Source organism: Argiope bruennichi, chromosome 4 (assembly GCF_947563725.1).
Source record: "Argiope bruennichi chromosome 4, qqArgBrue1.1, whole genome shotgun sequence".
NCBI classification, from domain to species: Eukaryota; Metazoa; Arthropoda; class Arachnida; order Araneae; family Araneidae; genus Argiope; species Argiope bruennichi.
In genome coordinates this window covers 7,796,205-7,818,354 of record NC_079154.1, presented here as the reverse complement: position 1 = coordinate 7,818,354, position 22,150 = coordinate 7,796,205, and the positions used below count along the sequence as shown (strand labels likewise).

The following is a 22,150-nucleotide window of genomic DNA, read 5'->3' as shown; positions in this document are numbered from 1 at the left end:
CGCTTGAGTTATGAATGCATTCAAATTTCTAATTAGATGCCACATTTTATGTTGGACATTTAATATTGTCTTCATTCATTTAAAAAAACAACCGAAAGATTATCTAAGCGCATCCAGGAGATATTTTTATCTTTTAAATTACTTGGTATTTCAACTAAAATACAGATTAAAACAATTTACAATTCGACGCATTCATTAGGCAGGCCATTTCAGCACAAAAGTTAGGTGCAGTTCTTTTAAAAATTACAATCGTTCAAACCAAAGGAGGTAAAAGGCAATTTATTTTTTGAGTTAAGGGGTAAACTGCTTTTTTGATGAATGAACAATCTTTAAACTTTCTATTCTTTGATAGAAACGGCAAACATTAATCGAATTATCAACATTTTTCCAGTTTTTAAGAGCCGAATATTCTTATGTTGTTTGCATTTTTGGTGTATTTATTTAATATATCAGAAAAAAAATTTTGACTTTTTTTTTGTGTGCATAGAATGGCCATTGTTAAAGCTTTTATATAATATTTTTGGAGGTAGTCAGTAATTTAATTAATTTTTTTAAAATTAAAACTTACAAAGTGAATAAAGGTTTAAAAGGATAGACATTTGAAAAAAAATCATATTTAAATTATAGCAGACATTAATAAGGCAATAATAAGTGTCAACTATAAATGCTAGTCTGAAATGAGACTTTAATGAATGAAAACGACGATTCAATGATTCATTATATGAAAGAAATTGTAAGCCAATTTAAACTAATATGAAGTTTTTGAGTTCCAAATAGGATTTAAAACTATTTAATGCTTGAAGAAATTTGTTACTGTTAATAATGATGATGAATTCGGCTGAACACTCGTCTATATAACAAAATATGAATGTATCCTTAAAATACAATTTATTAACTCATTACACACACATACTACACATTACAAACAATATTAGATTAGAATTGAAAACACAGTACGGCTGTCAAACTTGAATTTCTGCAAGAGATAACTTGACAAATTCAATTTCTCATCACGATTAATGCCTAACAATTGGTCAAAATGTAGCTAACTTAGCGATACTACAGTATTGTGCATTCAAGTCTAACCCAATACTAACAAGAATAAACAAATTACAGCAATTTTTTTAACGCGGATTTAAGTGTGAAATCCCATGTCGTCGTAGATTTTGTTTTTGCGTAAATCCTTTCCCGCAAATTTTACACACGAACGGTCGTTCTCCAGTGTGAACTCTCAAATGCTGGGTCAAGTGCCCTTTGAAGAATGTTGTATATTCACATTGAGGGCATGAGTGTCGGGTGAACTTTGATTTCTCAAATACTGTCATCATTTTTGTAGAGCTTAGATACATTTCTTTAAATGATCCTAATAAAACAGAAACAAAATTGCAGTTAAATAAGGTGAATGCTTAAGTTAAAAATTTATGGTCTACATGACAATCTCTCTCCGATTCCATAATACATAAATATAGAACTTGTTTTTAAATGCAAGTCCAAAGAAGAAATATAAAAAATTTATTGTTGGTAAAGACAATCAAAAATTTAATAGACTGAAACAACTGTGTTATAAGAAATGATATGCATGATTAAAATATTAAAAACATAATATAAAAATTTAAGCTGTGGGCCCAGTTTCAACAAATCGGAAAAAAAAAAAAAAAAAAAAAAAAACGAGTAGGTAAGAAAAATGATGCAGCGTTTTGTTACTTGTAGCAAATAAGGTTTAAGAAATTATTTCTAATTTCAAAAAGGCTCCCTTTTAATAAAAACGAACAAATTCTTTTGGTACTTGTATATTAATCGAACCGCATGCTATTGATGAACATTAGGCTTACCCGCTGTTATTGGAGAACATAGTCAATAGGTTAACGTGACTTCTTTAGTGATTTTTCTTGGCGATCAATCACTGGCATGCAGTTAATACACAAGTGCCTCTGTTTCAAACAGTACTGTTGCCAAATAGTCATTTGATTGCCATCAGTGGAAAGTAAATTAAACTAATCTTCTCTCCATCACATAATTAACCAAATAAGGAAACTTACTTTTCTAACAAATATGTGCGTGATGAATTTCAGCACAATCTACTGTAGAACCAGCTTGAGTACTTTTTTTTATGGCAATGGTCATTTCATGCTTACATTCATTAAACAATAACAGCACCTGAGTCTTTTTCTTTCTTTTTAAACAGAGAACACATTAAATTAGCCAGAAAAAACACTCATCAACTTCAACACATTACTGAATTGCACTTTCTTGCTTCATTGCAATCAATTTTTTTTATTAACAAAAACAAATTACAATCTAATTTTTAATGGGGATTCATATGTGAAAAACCATGTCGCCGTAGATTTTGCTTTTGCGTGAAGCCTTTACCACAAATTTTGCACACGAATGGTCGTTCTCCAGTGTGAACTCTCATATGCTGGGTCAAGTTACATTTGATGAAAGTTGCATATTCACAATGTGGACAAGCATGTTTGGTAAGTGATTTCTGAGATACTGCCTTTTTTAGGGAACTTAGATAGATTTCAGTAAATGCACCTAATAAAACAGAGATAAAACTGCTGTTAAAATAAAATAATTGCCTTAGGAACAAATAATGATTATTGTAATAAAATGGTTCAAGAATAATGTCCGGTCTCCAAAGTTGAATGCCCTTTTTGTGATTTCATGCCAAATATGGTGAGATTTTTTTATTGCAATAATAAATGCTATTTGCAACTATTTCTTGTTAACATAAAAAATGGCAGATTTTCAGCAAGTTTTTAAACAGGTGGCATGCTTTTGTCATCTCTGATAAGAAACCGGACATTAATCTTGAACCCTACCCAATAAAGTTTCTTGTGTATTCCATTATGGAAATTTATCAAACTGTTGCAAATAAGATCAACAATAATTTTTTTTGTAAAATATAATAAAATATTTAATGAATGCAAACAACTATTACAAAAATTCTTGATATATAATAATAAGACATTAAAAATATAATATAAAGATATTTCACAGTTGTAAGTTTGCTTTAATTATACTTATCCAAAATACGAGCTGATAACAGTGATAAGTGACCTAATGTTTTGTTATTTTTAGCAAACTGTTGTTACAAATTGTTCTAAAAAACTTTTATGTAAATTTGAAAATAAAGTAAATTCTCCTTCAAAAGTTAGATACAAATAATCATTTGTTTGCCATCTGACTGTAAATTATATTCTGTACTTCATTGAAATAATAAGTATAAATTTTACAAAACAAACACATATAATTGAAACTACAATATAACCAAAAGTGCAATAAGCTTGACAGCTTTTTCATCCGCAATAGCTACGCTTTCTTTCACATTAACATTCATCAGATATGACACAACTGAACTCTTTTTTTACTGTAGAACGTAATACTGTCTTCATTTTCTTTCATGCTCCTTTGAAATAACTTTTCACAAACAACAGCAAATTATAATATTTTTTTATGTTGATTTATGTGCAATAATCCAGTGACGTCGTAGGTTATGCTTTTGCGTGAATCCTTTACCACAAGCTTTGCACACATATGGTCGTTCTCCAGTGTGAACTATTAAGTGCTTGGTTAAGTTACTTTTGAAATAAGTCGTATAACTACAACGTGGGCAAGCATGCATGGTGAATGATTTTTGAGATACTTCCATTTCTGAAGAAATCAGATATTCTTTAAATGCACCTAATAAAATAAGAGATAAAACTGCAGTTGAAATGAATGCCCGGTTAAAATAATAATTTCTAAAAAGTAAAAGTAAAGCTAAAGTAAATAAAATTTAATTTGAAGCCTACTGAACAAAATTATAACACTTGTTCACAATGCCAAAATATTTTTTTTGAAATCATAATTACATATTTTATTAATTTCATAATGGATTCAAACAACTGTTACAAAAAAAAAAAAAAAAAAAAAAAAAACACACACACACATTCAATAATACAATACAAAAATGTAATAAAAAATATTTGCATTTGAAAGTTTGCCTTTTTATCAAAAATAAACTAGATAACAGAAATGATCCAATGTTTCAGTACTTTAATAGCAATAAGAAACTATTCTGAAAACAAAATCCCATTTACTAGAAAATAATGCTATTTCAAAACTGTCATTTGATTGCGATCTGCTAATTAAAATCATATACTCTCTTTAGTATAATTGACTCAATAGGAATTTTCTTCTTTTAAACAAATATGCATGATAAACTTAAATTTCAGCACTAAACCATGAAAAAGTTTGTATCTTTTTTTTTTAATGAAAGAAACATTACTATATGTATTTTCTTTGCTTCATTGCAAACGTTTTTCAGTAACAGAGAAAAAAAAAAATCAAAACTTTTTTTCTAATGCTGATTCATGTGTGACAGCTAAATGTCGCAGTAGATTATGCTTTTGGGTGAATCCTTTGCTACAAATTTTGCACACATATGGTCGTTCTTTAGTGTGAACTCTCAAATGCTGGGTCAAATTACACTTGAGGTAAGTTCTATATTCACAATGTGGACAAGAATGTATGGTGATTGATTTCCATTTTGCTTCATATATTTCCATTTCAGTTGGATTTAGATAGATTTCTTTAAATGCACCTAATGAAATAGAAATAAAATTACATCATAATTATTACAAATTATATCTAAATTAAATTTTTTTTTACTTCTTTGTATTAAAAAAAACTTATCATCATATAATGACATTTTTTTTAAAAGAGCAATATGATAACTATGCATTATATGTATTGTAACATCTGTTACAAAAAACTAATTTCAACAAACATTAACAACAGATGAGAAAAAAAAAAAAAAAAAAAAAAAAAAAACATAACATACTTTTTTTGAAGTTTGTCTTTCCTCAATTTCAACAACAAGCAGTATTGAGAAACAAACCTCAGTGCCAAACAATTTAAAAAGAGACATAAAAATCTAATTTTTATTTTTCAAAAACTACTATTGATAAACTGTTTTTTGGTTGATTATCAATTTAAATTAGTTGTCTTCAAATTTTGGCTTCTAATAATATTTATGATTGATATTTAAATAGTATTGAACTAAATCAGTTGGAGTGCCTCTTTTGCTTTCACTGCCAATCATGGAATGTCTGTTCCTAACAGTATGGTGCAAAAATTGATTAATCGCTTTTTTAGGATGAAGAATGCACTGCCCCATAAATATGGATTTCCCTTCTTACTCTTGTAATTATAGGGGGCTTCTATTCCTATCTCTTAAAATATAAAACTTCATTATAATTTTAGAATGGAAGGCACTACTTAGAAAATCAGTTCTAATAGATTTACTAGAAAAAATGACAATAAATACTTGTGATATTTATTTAATAAAAAAAACAATATAAACAGGTCTATATAATGTATACAGTATAATTATGAATGGTGGCAATGAAAAATGGATCGTATTTATTTAACTGTTACATTTAGATAATATTCTTAAATGGATTACTAATTTAACGCATGAAATCTGAATTAAAAAAATATGCAATAAAGCTGAAAATTAAAAATTCCTGCAACAATGTAACTATAATGAGTTTGTTATATTATGATCAAGGAATAAATAGGAATAGAACATTTGCAATAAGAAAGAATTAGAATCTCATAACATTGTTAAACAAAAACAATACAATTTGTTATACAATTTTCACAATTCTTTAGTAAAAATGCAATTTAGTATAACAATAATGTTAATCATATAAACAAGCATATAATAACATTCATTATTTTACAAGAAAAATAATGCAAAATTTAGTAACTTATTCCATCAAATTATTTACAAAAAAAAAAAAAAAGTTTTAAACTTCAATTACAAAATGAGTGGAGCTGCATATTAAAGACCAAGAAATGGTTTTGGCTGAACTGCTTCAAACATATCATAATGGGAAAAAAAAAAAACAATTGTAAGAGCACAGTAATTATTTAAAATATTAAAAATCCGTAATACAAACAATAATACAACAAGAGTATAAAATAATCCACAGAATTGTTAAAATACCATGCTTTTAGAACACATAACATTGACTTAAAAAAAAAAAGGGATTTCTGTGAATGCATATAAATTAACAGATTCTGACAGATAAAGAGAGAATCACTGTACTAGACTATGTTAGTCTTATTTGTATTTTGACAGACTTATTTTCTTTAGTCAATTTAAAAAAATTTTGCACTTGATTGTTGATTAAGGTGAAACTAATTAGTGGTGGATTATTATATACTATTAGTTATATTTTCTTTAATTTCATCATAATTAGTGAAATTATTTCCTTCATAGCCATTAGCATTGCCCTGAAATAATGAGTCATTTTGATTTTGAGAAAGAAAAACAGAAACAGATTGTTTTATATTCTTTCTGTAAATGTTTTGTGGTAACAACAAATCGATTGAGGCCATCTATAACATACATATCCAAGATACAGAAACTCAATCAATCCAGAGTGGGAATATGGGTATCCACACACTAACTAACTAACTCACGCACTCGCATGCACACACACACATGTCTGGATAGTGGTAGGACTGGTAAAAGACCAGAGTCTCATTTAAATTTTTAAAATTAGATAGAGAGACTTCTATAGTCTCTTAAACTCCAAGACTGAAAAATACAGTACAAAAAAAAAAAAAAAATCAATGTAAAACTTTTGGAAAAAGCTAAAGCATTTCTGATTTGCATTAAAAATACATGCTTATCTTATTTAAGAAAGAACTTTATAGTTTTGATCACCTTTTAGACAAGAAATTGAGATAAATATTTCTATTAGAATATTTTCAGATGTATTAATTACAAAAAAAAAAGCTGTTTTGTGTTATCAAGAATTTCTAAAAATTGTATACTGATTTCATATTGTTTCAAACTTTTCTTGTAATCATGACTATTACAGCATTCATTTTAAAAATTAAAATCAGTTTCTTAAATATACAGAAAAAATGGCTTGTAATTTAGTTTGAAAAAGAGAAGAGGCAATAAACAAGATTAATATGGCAACTGAAAAATGTGACACCAATAGTTAATTAACAATCATAGAAAAAGAAAAGAGCACCCTGGGATTGAGAATCCACATTCACAAGAAGAAAGAAAAGGAAAGGAATAGAACAAAAATAGTTTGGAACATTAATAACAGCAGAAAAAAAAGCTTTAGAATAAGTAAATAAAGTATAATAAGAAAAGGAGTGCATAGTGATAAATTTGACTAAAAGTGAAAAAATTCTTCAAAATTATTTAAAAACATTCGATTTAAATAAATTATATTTGAAAAGTATTTTTAATACTAAAGAAGAATTTTGTTTCTCTGAACATAAATAATGACATTTTCAGTAGTGGAATTGTAAAATAAAAATTATGCAAAATGTATTTGAATTCCTATTATAAAATCAAACTAAATTTTAAACGAATAATAATATAATTTGTATAATAATATTAAGATATTATTATATACAATTATTATATTTAAAATTATTTTAATTTTAATAATTTTTAATAGGAATAAAATATTCAATAAATTAAAAATTATGTCTTTATTAAGCTTAAAATTAATAAGGGGAAAAACAAAGTAATACATAAAAAATGCAAAGTAGAATCACAGTTTAAATAATTAGAATTTTATAGTGTTCACAAATGTAAACATGTACAGGCAATAATGAAGTAAGCACATAGGCATTTCAACAATAAAATAACAATTTGTAATGTTATGACTCACAAAAAGAAAAGTAAACTGATTAATCCAGATAAAACAACAGAAATACAAGAGTTACCTTTTTAGCATTAGAAATGAAACATTGGATAATTTATTACTCAATATAAAGTGTAAGATTTATAAAAAAATCTTTTTTAAGTAAATATAAAGTTTTTTTTTATGTAAACAAGATACATATATTTTTGTTTGCAGTACAATTTTTAGGTGATAAAATTATGAGGCACCTTTTCAGCAGCACTTGGTAACTTATGTAAAATAAATGAATATATATTCATTTATCTTACATATTTTTTTTTCTAAATGTGTTCAAAAGATATTAAAGTACCAATAATTTTTAAAGGAACAGAAGTTGTCTTACATTAAGGAATCTAGCAATAGGTATAGATAATCATTATTTCTAATATGATGAAAATGTGGATAAATCATAAAAATTTCTTACTGTGTAACCTGTAGAAAAAACAGAATTTGAAATGAACAAAAATTGCTCAAAAAAACTTTACAAGGAATTTTTCCCACTTTTTAGCAAGACATCGATTTCTTACCCTTCTTTTTATTTTTCAAAGAAAGTATTGTTATATCATCAAATGAATTTTATTTTTAGTTTTGATGATTTTATTTATTTAAGAAATGCTTTTTATGCTCAATAAATACATAAGCATGGTAAGCTTTCGAAAAAAAAAAAAAAAAAAAAAATCGAAACTTTTGGTTAAAAATAAGACATTAATGTTTTTTGTACCACCAAAACTTTAGAAAATTATTATTATTATTATTACAATTTTGTGCAATGCCAAAAGTAAACCACCAAACAAATTATGTACATAAAATATAAAATTAACAAAAGGAAAAGAAATTCATCATAATTATAGTTCATTTTCAATTTAATATCATTTAATTTAATAATTCTACAATTTATTTTTAAATGAACAGAAACAGTAATAAAGTTCCTTCTGTTCAATTACAGCAGATTTCTGAGAACTGAATTGGAACAACTTTGGGTGTTAAATTTATTCATAATAAAAAATCCTACACAAAAATCATAAATGAAAAAAGTTTTATCAAATCACTAAAAGAAGAAAATTCTTAGAATTTTACTTCTATTTCTCTGAAACAATATTCTTTTGGAAATGGCATATGCGAGCATTCTCGTGGCGCTGTAGATTTGGTTTTTGGGTGAAACCTTTTCCACAAGTCTTACACACGAAAGGTCGCTCTCCAGTATGTATCCTTATGTGTTGAGTCAAGTGACTTTTAATACCAGTTTTGTAGGAACAAAACTGGCAAGAGAAGAAATTTATCTTTGTTCTTTCCCCTCCAAGCAGAAACAGTTGTCTTATAGTACCTAGCAGAGGATTAAAATAAAAAATGAAAAATCACAAGACTGAATAATAAGATTAAATCTTTCAAAAATTAAAAGTAAATTATATATGTTTGTTTATGCAATACTGCTGACTACTAGATTGTTGTAGTCAAATCTGATCCCGAAACACCTTTATACAATAAAATGATTTTTGTTAAATTTCACTTAACTTTTCAATAAATTTCGAATGATAACTTAGTGATAATGAAAAAAAAAAAAGTATTTTTATTAGTGCCATTAATTGGCAAAAAAACTTCTTTAGTCTTACAATAAATCTTACATTAATAATGATAATAAATTTTGCAGTCAGCATTTTTTTTCAAATCATTACTTTCATTAATTCCAAATGACTAATATCAAAAGTAATTGATCTATACACTTATTACAAATTTTATTGCTTGAAAGTAGCTTTTTTAAAGAAAGAAAAATAATAAATAGTAATTACAAAGATCACTTCTAATATATTTATGCATTACTTAATCTTTTATAATGTTAGCAAATCAAAGGCATAATCATATAAGAAAGTCAGTTTTAAGTTGGAAATGAAGTGAAATAAAATAATTGTTGCAAATTTCATATATTAATTCACTTTTATATCATATTTACTTCTGAAGTAAAGAATACAACTGTCAAATACAAATAGAAATAATGCAGCCTGAAATAAGTCAAAAGTGACTAAATGAATCTTTATAATTTAAGGAATAATAAAACTGATAAAAATTTAAAAGATTATTAATAAAAATTATGGTTTAAATACTCATGGCGACAGTTGAAAAAAGGTGTAAAGGACTTCAAAATAATGATAGAAAAATAATACTAAAAACAAATATAAGCTTTGAAAATTTACTAAGAAAAAAAATTTTCCTTCACGAAACAACTAGTTGTATTAAAAAATTTGAACAGGTATTTTATTATTCATTAATAAAATTTATTTAATTCTATTCTATTTCATCAATTTATATGCTAAATCTTTAGAAATTTATATGCATGTATTCATCTCAGTTATTGCCAATCAACATTAAAAAAAAAGTTCAATAAATGAGTGATAATTTGAAAGTGAAAGAAAATAAGCAAATAAAATTAAAAAATAACAAATGAATATATTCTTAAAAAACAAAATAAATATATTGTTTAAAGTATAATAATAACAATACAATCTTTGAAACGATAAATTTTACAAGGACAGGTAACAAATAAAATAATATTTGTTAATTGCTAATCCACTTTTCATACTATAAAGAATACATAAGCAAAACTGGTTTCTTAAAAAAACTTCTTTTTAATATAGAAAGAAGTAAAAGGGGGAAAAAATATGGTCTATTTATTTGAAGAATTTCCTGTTCTGTACTTTAAATACAAGGTAGATATATTCACATTTCTATTGCAGAATGGAAATCATTCAAATTAAAATGCTGATTTTATATAAACTGTTACTAGACTAAAGGAATTAAAATGAGGCCATAAATCTTTTAAAAATAAGTAAAACATTTAATGACTATAAAATCTAAACATTGAATACAATTTCTTAATGTGTTTTTTCTACTGATAAAAAAATTCTGAAGTCTTAGAACAGAAAACATTTGTAAGCATTGGATGTCTTACTCCATAAAACAATAAATGAGAGGTAAACATTTATCTATCAGACAAATCTCCTTAGATCATTTTATGTAGAAAAAGTACACACAAATTTATGTAGAGAAAGTACACACATTTCTCTAAACAGAATCGATGACAAGGTAATTGATTTTCCTTAAATATATATTTACCAAGCGATCAATAATGTCAGACAGGATTAGTAAAGATTAAATATATTCACAAATAAATTAAAAAAATGTAACAAATTAAATTGCTATTTTCTTTATTCCACAGTCATTTATTTCAAATTTATAGAAATATTTACTTATTATCACAATTTTAAATGTGAATAATAAGTAACATTCTTTTGAACATCTCTTATGAGTAAGAAATATAAAAGATACAGGAAATTTGATTAACCTTTTAACTATAAATACTTTTACTAAATCTTTAAAATTTATTTAATTCAAGTTAAAAAATACCTGAAATCAAGAACAATAAATTTTTATCTTAATTTTCATTAGATTAGATTTCCTCAAAATAGACAAATAATTCATTAATTAATTTATTTTTGATATATTTATGTACTTGTATTGAAATGGTAATAAGATTTACAAAATAAAATTGCATAATATTTTTTGTATCAATTCAGTTATTTGCATGATAATTCATGATAAAACATATAAATCAGAAGGACAAAAATTTATTAAAAATATAATGAATTTTTATGAAAACACTTCAGAATATGTAAAAAAAAAAACCTATATATATATATATATATATATATATATATATATATATATATATATATATATATATATATATATTAGAAACAAAACACATATATTCCAGATCAATCATAAATGATATACACACAAAAACAGACCGATTACAAATCCTTTTCAATAAGAAAATCAAATGCACATATTACAAACAAATGGAATTACAAAAACGAGATATACTATACATATATACTAATATGCTATATATTATTTCTAAACCAAATGTGTTTAATCAAGTGTTTTTTTAAGTTTGCCTTTTGTGCAAAAGTCCTTCCACAAATTCTACAGCCAATAGGTCTCCCCTTTGTATGGTATTTTAAATGCCTTTTATAACGACCCATTTTAGGAGTCTTATATGTACAATGCTCACATGTGTGAAGTTTCCAACTTTCGCCAATCTCTGAAGAAAGTATACCTAACAAAAAATTGAGACAGATATTAGAATAAGGACTGGTAATGATATATTTGCCTTATCTTGATTAAAAAAATAATACAAAGATAATTGTAGTTTGAATATTTTCAATACAATAAAAATGCCAAATTTAATAAATACAACATTAATTACAAAGAATTTAAAAATGTTTTATTTGACATATACAATGTTTCCAAATTAATTATAAACAAAAACGAGATATACCATGCTACAAATTATTTCTAAAGGAAATGTGTGAAATCATGTGTTTTTTTACGTTTGCCTTTTGTGAAAAAGTCCTTCCACAAATTCTACAGCCGAAAGGTCTCTCCCCTGTATGGATTCTTAAATGCCTTTTATAATGACTTATTTTAGGAGTCTTATATGTACAATGCTCACATATGTGAAGTTTCCAACCTTTGCCAATCTCTGAAGAAAATATACCTAACAAAAATTCAGACATATCAGAATAACTACTAGTAATATATTAGCCTCATTTTTGATTTAAAAAATAATACAATCATAATTGTACATTGAATATTTTCAATAAAGCCAAAATGCCAAATTTAGTAAACACAACATCAATAGAAAAAAATTTAAAATATTTTATTTCACATACAAAAAGTTTCCTGATTAATTACAAACACTTTGTGACTGATACAGGAACAAAATAATCATAAATATTTATCTCATTTGATCACATAAGGCTAAGACACCTTTTAAGAAAGTTAATTCAATTTTTAATAACAGTAATTTGCTGTTACAAAATCAGTATTACAGAAAAATCCCATAAATAATTCTGAAATTAAAAGCATTAAACCATTTTTGTAACAATATTATAAAATAACAAGAATCAGAGATATTATTTATTTTGCTAGATAACTATGACACTATAATTGTCACAGGATTATATTCAGGAGGTTGACCCTTTGTATACACTATTTTTAACACGGCAAAATTTCTTGTTACCAACAATATTAATAAAACAGCTTTCTAACTTTAGACTTACGAGATAATTATTATATACAATGAGTTTGTGAGGTGAAGAAAGTATAAGCGTAGAGTGAATATCAGCAATTCCTATCATGCTCTATCTTGATAGTGAATTAAACATGTATTCAGAAAGGAGAGTAAAATTACTTTTTTTTAATTATATTAATATCCTGTTGTAAAGCAACACTGGAGCTATTTTGGGACAGATCTCTTAATTTTGAACCGCAGTCAGATGATTAGGTTGACACCTGAGCTAGCACCCCCTTTCAAACTTCCACACCACACTGGTGGTAGAATATTTGGCCCCGATGGATTTAGCATACACCAGACCCGCCTACAGGACGGTTCTTAAGTGGAATCGGGACTCGATTCCACTGAATAAGAAATCAGTCAATCGCAGCCCGAAACAATCATGAGGCGACAGAAGATGGAGATATTGGTGATATGTATATGAAGAGAGTTACATGGAAAGAAGGAGATAAAAAAAATCATCCATTTTAAAAATATTATCACGTAAGATGCATAACGAATGGAACTTAAGCCACATATGGATTTTTAAAGCTCTAATGACAGTGAAAGTAGACAGTCATTTGACGCTTTATGTCAGTAAAGATAGAAACGCATAACTTTTGTGTAATGATATGACAAAAAGTTCCTTAATCTTATTTTTGAAAAACATAAATTTAATTATATATGCTTACATTTTTAGTAATCTATATGAGTTTCAATATTATCTATTAATCATATTTGCTGGATCATAAAAGTATGATAAAAGATTTTCCATGCTACATTTTCGACAGTTGGCATCACAAAATATGAAAACATCAAGAAATAAGTATCCATCCTTTTATTTTTCAGTATAGGCAAAGTCCTACTACTGCTGCTTTAAAAAAAATGTTCTAAATTAATACTACAATAAAATAAAAAAATTCCACAAAAAATTCTATTTGGAAGGTACATACTCTCACAATTTTGCAATCAATAAAGTTCTAAAAATTCACAATTTTATTTATCACATTAGAGAATACTATATCAATAGAAAGTTGATTTAATACAGCTTTATAAGCTGGATTAATTTACATGGTTCCATTTATGTTCATTATTTTATATTGGTAAAGCTGACTGGTATATATTATGGTACATGATTGAAAGCATATTTATATGAAATATTCCACTAAAATTTTAGAAATAAATGTTTTTACTTCTATTTTTTTTATTCATTACTAAGACTTAAAATTTCAAATGGCTCAATTTGCTATCCAGTAGATTATGATAAGTAAACATAATAAAATAATTCATTCTTATATTATTATTTGTCTATTGGAACTGCATATTTGCAATATCCTCAGTAAAAAAAAAGAAAAAAAAAACTTTCATATTATTTTCAAGCTGATGAAATAAAGTAATAAATAAATAATGCAGTAACCGAAGTTTCAGTTACGAATATCAAATTAAACATAAACTGAAAATACAAAGTAACAATTTTTAATTAAAAAAGACATATTACAAAGCAAAAAGAATTACCCTATCCAGTTTTCAGCAATTTTAATATAATTAAAAGACTGCCATTTCAATATAACCAAAAGTTAAACCAGCTCAAGTACTTTTATGATTGCATTTTAAATGAGATTTTAAATTTACAATATTTCTTGTGCAAGGTAAAATGTCACAAATCAAATTACTCAATGAAAATAACACAGAGTTACATGTCTAATTCCATCTTTTTCCTTTCTCTGTTAAAATTTTTCCCATTTTAAACAATTTTTTTAATAAAACTTTTCATAAATATTTGTGTTAAGAACACATTTTAACTTCTTTTCATGCATTCAAATACATTAACACATTTAAAAATTTATAAATTTTGAAGAATAAAATGTTTTGGAAGAGTAGCAAACACAAGCAGAAAAAATAAGACAGTAGTAACAATAGTCAAAATATATATCAATACATTTTTATAATCATTATAAAGCATTCATAATTTGTTTAAACTTGCTTTTGCCATTTTCATAATTAATTATCTGATTCACTCATAGAGTACAAGGAAGTTTGCACAAATTACTTAATTTCGTTTTTGATAATGCACTTAATAAAATTTTTAATCTAAAGTTTGCACAAAATAGTTCTTGGTAATTTTGAAAAGATGAATAAATTTAATAAATTGAATTAAATTCATTTTTCACTTAGCACTTAGATATAAATCCAGCACAAAATTCTTTAAGAAAGAAAAGATAAAGAAATTAAATGCATGAAATGTGTTACATTAACTTCATTTGAAAGTCATTGATTTTGAATAAAGGCTTTTCAACACAAAAAATACTTTTTGTTTAGCAAGTTATACATGAAACAAATCAACTTGCATCAAAATAATAAAGAAAAAATTCATTTTTTGACAGTTTTGGGAGTATGCAATTCAATCTTACAGAAATATTTTTAAAGTATTACTGCCTCTTTCTGTATGAGATCCTAATTACCTTTCAATTAAACACGTAAGCCCACACGTGCATGCACGCACACACACACACGCACACACACACACACACACACACACACACACACACACACACACACACACAATGTATACTTTAAAATCACAAATTCTTGGGAAATGCACCAATATCCATGTGCACAGTTATTTCATGCCGTTTCATAGCTTCTTTCTGAACGAAAGCTTTTCCACAAAATTCGCAAATAAAAGGCCTTTCTCCAGTATGAATTCTCATGTGTCTCTTTAAATTAGCAGATAATGGAGTCTGATATGAACAATAAATACAGCTGTGAAGTTTTTTCTCCTTCCCAGTTTTCAAAGAAGAATGGATATTTTTATTCCTGAAGAAATCTAAAAATAAAAAAAAACATAATTATTATCATTATAATTGCAACAGAAGCAGAACTAAATACTTCAACAAAACAATTAACAGAATCAATAAAAAAAAAAAGAAGCTAAGATTAGTTTTTATTTTCAAATTCAGGATTAAAATTCAAAGTGTGACAATATTGTAAGATATGAACAGCTTCATTAACAACATCTCATGTATTTCCAAAATTTTTAATAACAAATTGCTGAAATATTTCTTTTAATTTCATTTCTTTTTAGTTATCATTTATTAATGTTTCAAATTTTTTCTTAGAAACATTTTTCAAGTATTTTTTTTTTTTTTTTTTTTTTACTAATAATAAATAAATTAAGAAAGAAAATTTTTAAAAGCACTGCTTTAAATAAAAAGATATCTATTTTGTTTAAACAATAAAAAGAAAATTTTTTATAAATTTATTGGTCTTTTGATTAGTAGAATGATAAGAAATTAAACTATTTTTGATGATTTTATAAAAACAAAATATTGAAATCTACATTTCACTAAAGGGATGTGTGTGTGCTGTAAATTTAACTACAATCGCAATTTGATAAACAAGAGTTTAGTAGAATTAGATAGGCAAGAGTTTTTTTAGATAGGCAAGAGTTTAGTAGAATTGGGGGAAAGTAGGGGGAAGCCCAATAATTTATGAGTTTAATTTTTTAAAAATTCTATAATTGTGCATTAAATGAAATTAATTACTTGAATAAATATATCATATATCATGCAAAGAGCAATATCCTATGTAGTTTCAAATTCTAGCAAATATAGTAAAAAGTACACAGAAGCTTATAAAGAGTTTAAGCTTAAACATAAAAAAATGCCTTATATATCATTGAAATAATGTAAATACATACAATGAGGAAAAAATAGCAATAATTATAATTTTAAACAAGAAACTTTTTTGAAATTTACATTTTTTTGCATGGCAACTTTCAGTAAATCAATTCTATCAGGAGCAGTAATTTATCAAAAAGGCAACTGATGTGCTAATTTATTTTGTTCAACAAATTGTAAAATAAATTTCAAAAGAAAAAATAGCACATATTTTTTCAAGTATTTATTTTACAACAATAAGGAATGTAATATTGAATGGAATAAGATTAATTATTCATGATACATTACTTTAGATTAATGAGACAATGAAATTCCAAATCTCAGAACAATTTTAATCGTGTTAGCCCAAATTTTAAATTAAAAAAACATTTATTGTTAATTTTACTGAAATTGTAAGTAATCAGATTCTTTAATTCTTAATTTTACAAGGTACTCATCAAGAATCACCAAATATTTAATGTTTGTTGAAAATTGGAATGGAAATAAACTTTGAAAAAATATCAAATCAATATTATATGATGTTAAAATTAAAGGTTATTCACAGCTCATATGTATACCAATTGTTAATAATCATTAAAAAAAAACTTTCTTACATTGTTTAAACATATATTCCCAATTTTTGTTATTAATTATCTGATTGATGTTTATATATATATAAAAAAGGGCAATGAATTTCAAAAAGCAACAATCATAGAGACAAAAAAAAAAAAAAAAAAAAAAACTAACAAAGTGAAATTACTTTATGATTTAATATAAAACATTTTCAATATAGAAGAAAGTTGAATCATATTGGAAGTTTGTTACATTATACAAAACATTTACGCAAATTAAATTTGTTATGTTCATTTTGATTGAAATTTAATGATTTTGAATCCAGTAATATGTTAAGCTTTATAACATATAATAATATAATTCTTTCTGTCATCTGAAACAAACCAACTCGTTTTGAAATAATTAAAAAAAAGCAGTTAAAGAATTTGAAATTTTTTTTGAAAATATATATACAAAAGAGAAAGAAATTTGTGTCTTATAATGATCTTTCAATTATAAACACATGTAAGTGAAAAGTTACAAAACAATTTAAAAAAATTGTACTTCTGAAAATTACAGCTCCTTAGAAAAAAATATTAGTGTCCATATGGTAACGAAATTCATGGCATTTCATAGCTTCTTTCTGAATGAATGTTTTTCCACAAAATTCACAACAAGATCTCATACTGGCCTTTTTCCAGTATGAGATCTCAAGCGTTTTTTTAAATTAGCAGATAATAAAGTCTGATACGAACAATAAGTACAACCATGAAGTTTTTTCTTTTTCCAATTTTTAAAAAGTGAACATTTTTATTTCTGAAGAAATGTAAAAATGAAAAATGCAATTATTGTTGTAAATGGTGACTGAAAACAATTTGGTATGCTAACTAAGCAAATGAAAGAAAAAAAAAGCAATAAGTGGTATCTTCTTACAAGAATTCTTTAATTTCTTTACATAAAAGAAATTAATGGCATTCCAACCAAGTGGTCATAAAAATATCTAGACCATATAGAAGTTAAATAGTACTGTTACCTGAAATATAAGAAAAGCTGGCCTTCTGTAGAATATCTAAGCATTCTGTAAAATGTCTGGCATGACATATGAAAATTATTATATACTTTTATAGATATATAATATCTAGGCATTCTATAGAATGACAAATGCTATAGGCAAAGAATGAGAAAAAGACCATGATAAGGCTATTATTTAAGATATTCATTCCTCAAAAACACATATATTATTTTGAAAAAAAATAATAAAAGAATGCCACTAAATTAAAAAAAAATTCAAAATACATAGAAAAATTAAAGTTGTACAAAACAACCTTACCTTTCTTATGAAAAAAAAAAAGAAGCAAAATATGAATGACTTGTTGCATCAAGAAAGGAAATAATTTTATTTCGATTTGCACTTATATACACAGAAAGTAGTGATGTATTTCATATTTTACTGATTTGTCATTCCACAGAATGCCAAGGAAATGTGCAGAATATTATTTATTTCACATATTGCCACCAGTTTACTACAAAGTGCCTAGGTAATCTATAGAAATTTCGATTTCATACTTTGCAACTAACAATATTACTTCATATAAAAACAAATTTGTATAAAAAATTACTTAAGAAATCATTTTAACTGTAAAGAAATTCACTGAATAGCAGGTTTAAACTGAATTTATATTTATTAATAATTCCATTTTTATCTCCAAAAGCATTTTTGATAATGTGCAGTTGCTCAGAATAAACTAATTGTAAAAAAAATCAATTCAAAATTGGGACAAAATACTTTGTTAAAGAACTAAACATATATATATCTTTCCAAAAATAGTTAATTTGAATCTAAAAACTGTATTTATACATTTTTAATAGATCAAAGGATATATTTAATTTTACAAATATCAAAGAGGTATAAGCAGTGAAATTCATGCTTATTAATTTGCACATTCTTTCTAATACATTTTAATAATGGCACTTAAAGGATTAACAAAATGTTCAACATTTGATTAATAAAATTCATCTCATATTTTAAGTAATGTAAAAAAATCATAATTAAATTTTATTCTGAATATCAAAACACTAAAAAAAAGAATGTAGGACTTAATAAAGATATTGTTCAATGTTTTATGCATACATATCTTTCAAATTTGTAATGATTCTACAAATTTATTTATGTTTTGAGTTGCAAAATAAATTTTTAACAGATAAATATAATAAATTTTAAAAAAAATGTTTTAAATTTTTTAAGTTTTTATTTAAAAAGATAATGGAAGAAAATAAAAACAACAACAACAACACTGAAATACAAAAATCATTCAGTTGCACAAACAAGAAATTCATATTTGGTTGCCATTATTAGAAACATTACTAAATATTTAGTTTAGTTTTTCTTTTCTAAAATTTTTCTATTATTTCTTTATTAGAATAACACATAATTAATATTTATCTCTTAAATTTGAGCATAAATTTAATATGCTTTTATATTGTGAAGTTTTTTTTTAAAAAAAACCATATAAAACTTAATAACATACAAAGAGCAAATTATATTTAGCAGTTTAATAAACTCAAATGAATAGTTAAAAAATGAAATTAAGTATTAAAGTTATCTTTATTTTAAATTTTCTTTACTCATTACAAATACAAATTAACTATATATAATTAAAAAAGTTAGAGAAAAATTAAATCAATATAAAGGATGATCAAACTAAGAAAATGTTGAATAAAAAATATAAAAGAAATGACCTTAATCAAAATATTACAAAAAAGAGAGGGAAATTAATTATAATACATTCAGCACTATTTTTACGGGAAGTGCACAAGGATATGACGACGAAGATTTTGTTTTTGCGTAAAACTCTTCTTGCATATCTTGCATCGAAAAGGACGTTCACCAGTATGTTTCCTCAAATGATCAGTTAAATGACTTGTGTAAGCTGTGACATAAGAGCAGTAGTTGCAAAAATGAAGATAACGAGGTGAAATACCAGGAAAATGAATTTCTAGAGAAAGAAAAAGCGATTAGATAAACAATTCTTTAGTATTTAAAATTCTATGGCATATTTATATTACTTACCTTCTAAGAAATCAATAGGAATAATTTGACAAATTTAGTAAATGCTTTGATATACAAAATAAGCTTCTAATACATACATAAGGAAGACAAAATATAGTTTGATTATTAAATAGCTTCCATCACTGTAAATGCATATTTTACAATAACAAAAAATATATTCTGAAATGACACAAAAATAATTACACATGATACAAAACCACAGGTGAATAAAACACAAGATCTTATATTTGCTGCCAATTTTAGAGACGCAAAATATTTAATTAATACTTTTAATAATATTTAAAAAGATACATGACAGATATTTAATATCTTAAAGCTATGTATAAATTTCATACATTCATAAACTGGAAAATTTTCCAAAAATAATAAGTAACATATAAATTTCGATAATATATAAAGAGAAAATTAGATTCAGTATGTTAATAAACTGAAAAGAAAAATTTTAAAAGTTCATAAATTTAGCATTAAAGTATTCTGTCTTGTCAATTTTTTTTCTCTTATAAATAAATGAAAATCAACTAAACTTCACAAAAAGAATAAAAGACTAGTATAAAATATTAAGAAAGGACAGTAAGAAAAGGAAATAAAATAAATGATCATGAAGAAGAAATTATTAAAATAAGAAGAAAGGAATTTAATATATTGCATTCAGCATAATTTTTGTCCAGAATAGGTAAGAATATGTTCATGTAGACATTATGTTTGCATAAAATTTTTCTTGCATCCAAATGGACTTTTCCCAGTATGCTTTCTTAGTAAAAGAATGAGAAATTATCACTTTATGTTAAATTCCTCATCATATCTGGCCTGCATAGCTGCTTCAGCCTTTAGGAATGAGTTGAAAATGCCATTTTCAATCCAAACTGCAACAAATGGATATCTCAATCTTTCGCAAAGTTGTGGATTAATATTATTTTAAAGAAATTGTGATATGTTAACAATAAGTACAAAAATGGTTGAAGTACCAGGAACGAGTCAAAGCACAAAAAATTTCTAAGGAAAAAAAACAAAAACAAAAACAGATGAATAACTTAAAAGTTAAAATTAAACAGTATTTCAAACTTCTGATCCATATTTATTTAACCTCTAAAAACAATTAAACAAGTATTCACATTTAAGTAACTTTCAGAAAACTGCTGATTCAGCAGTTTTCAGAAAACTGCTGAATATCTGTCATGGTTTTAAAAAGCTTATTTGCAAACTGTTACTTATATACAAAGATATTGCACAATTTAAAATCCTTGATAATTTTTATGAAAGGTTACTTAATACATTTGTAGGAAGATAAAAGAGAATTTAGACATTATTTGGCAAGTCAAAAGCAAATTATTGCCTTAAAATATGAAATTATTACTTAAGAGACAAAATAATTTAAAGTTATGAAAAAACATTTGCAGTTTGTTGCTTTCTTTTCCCTTGAAATTAAATTCCAGATTTTCTTTAATTTTCAGCACAGTTTATTTTTTTAGAAATCATTTAGTAAAAATTTTTATAAAAAGTAATTCCAAACAGAAACAGAAGCCAACAGAAAACTTAAAAATATCTAATATTGTATTTTTTCATTTAATTTATATTCTGAATTGATGTTTGAATACATTAAATAGGCAAATGTGAAATGAATTCAGTTCTTTTATTGTACATACATAAGGGAAAGGGGTACAATTTAACAAAATTTTGGAAGTAGCACATAATAGTGTTTCTTTTCTTTCTGTTTTTTAAATGATGCACATGCATATGATTTACATTAGAACATGAATATATATGTCTTAAGAATTGATTAATGAAAGCAAATACAAAATTAATATTTCACTTTCAATTTCAGGTCACATAATTTTTTAATCAGATTTGCATTCATATCTTAACAACTTTATGCATCATAATAAATAGGGAATAACATGTAAAATTATACATTTAAGAAGATTTAATGTTTTTCGTTGCATGAATAAAAATTTAATTCTATTATATTTAAAAATAACTAATTCTATTGATGCATTTATATATGGTAAATAAACAGTAATTAAAAAATAATGATATCACAAGATATTTA

The 22,150-nt window shown here is 25.0% G+C and overlaps 1 protein-coding gene across 1 annotated transcript in view; it reads right to left on the bottom strand.

Annotated features, from left to right (window-relative positions):
* Positions 1–1,684: 1,684 nt before the first annotated feature.
* Positions 1,685–22,150, bottom strand: part of LOC129965684 (gastrula zinc finger protein XlCGF57.1-like) — a 34,110-nt gene continuing 13,644 nt past the window's right edge. The window contains exons 5-7 of the mRNA XM_056079788.1: positions 12,086–12,264; positions 8,834–8,923; positions 1,685–2,419 (exon numbers count right to left, since the gene is read on the bottom strand). Of these exons, the coding sequence (XP_055935763.1) occupies positions 2,306–2,419; positions 8,834–8,923; positions 12,086–12,264 (383 nt within the window). The 3' untranslated portion in view covers positions 1,685–2,305. The remainder of the gene's footprint in view (positions 2,420–8,833; positions 8,924–12,085; positions 12,265–22,150) is intronic.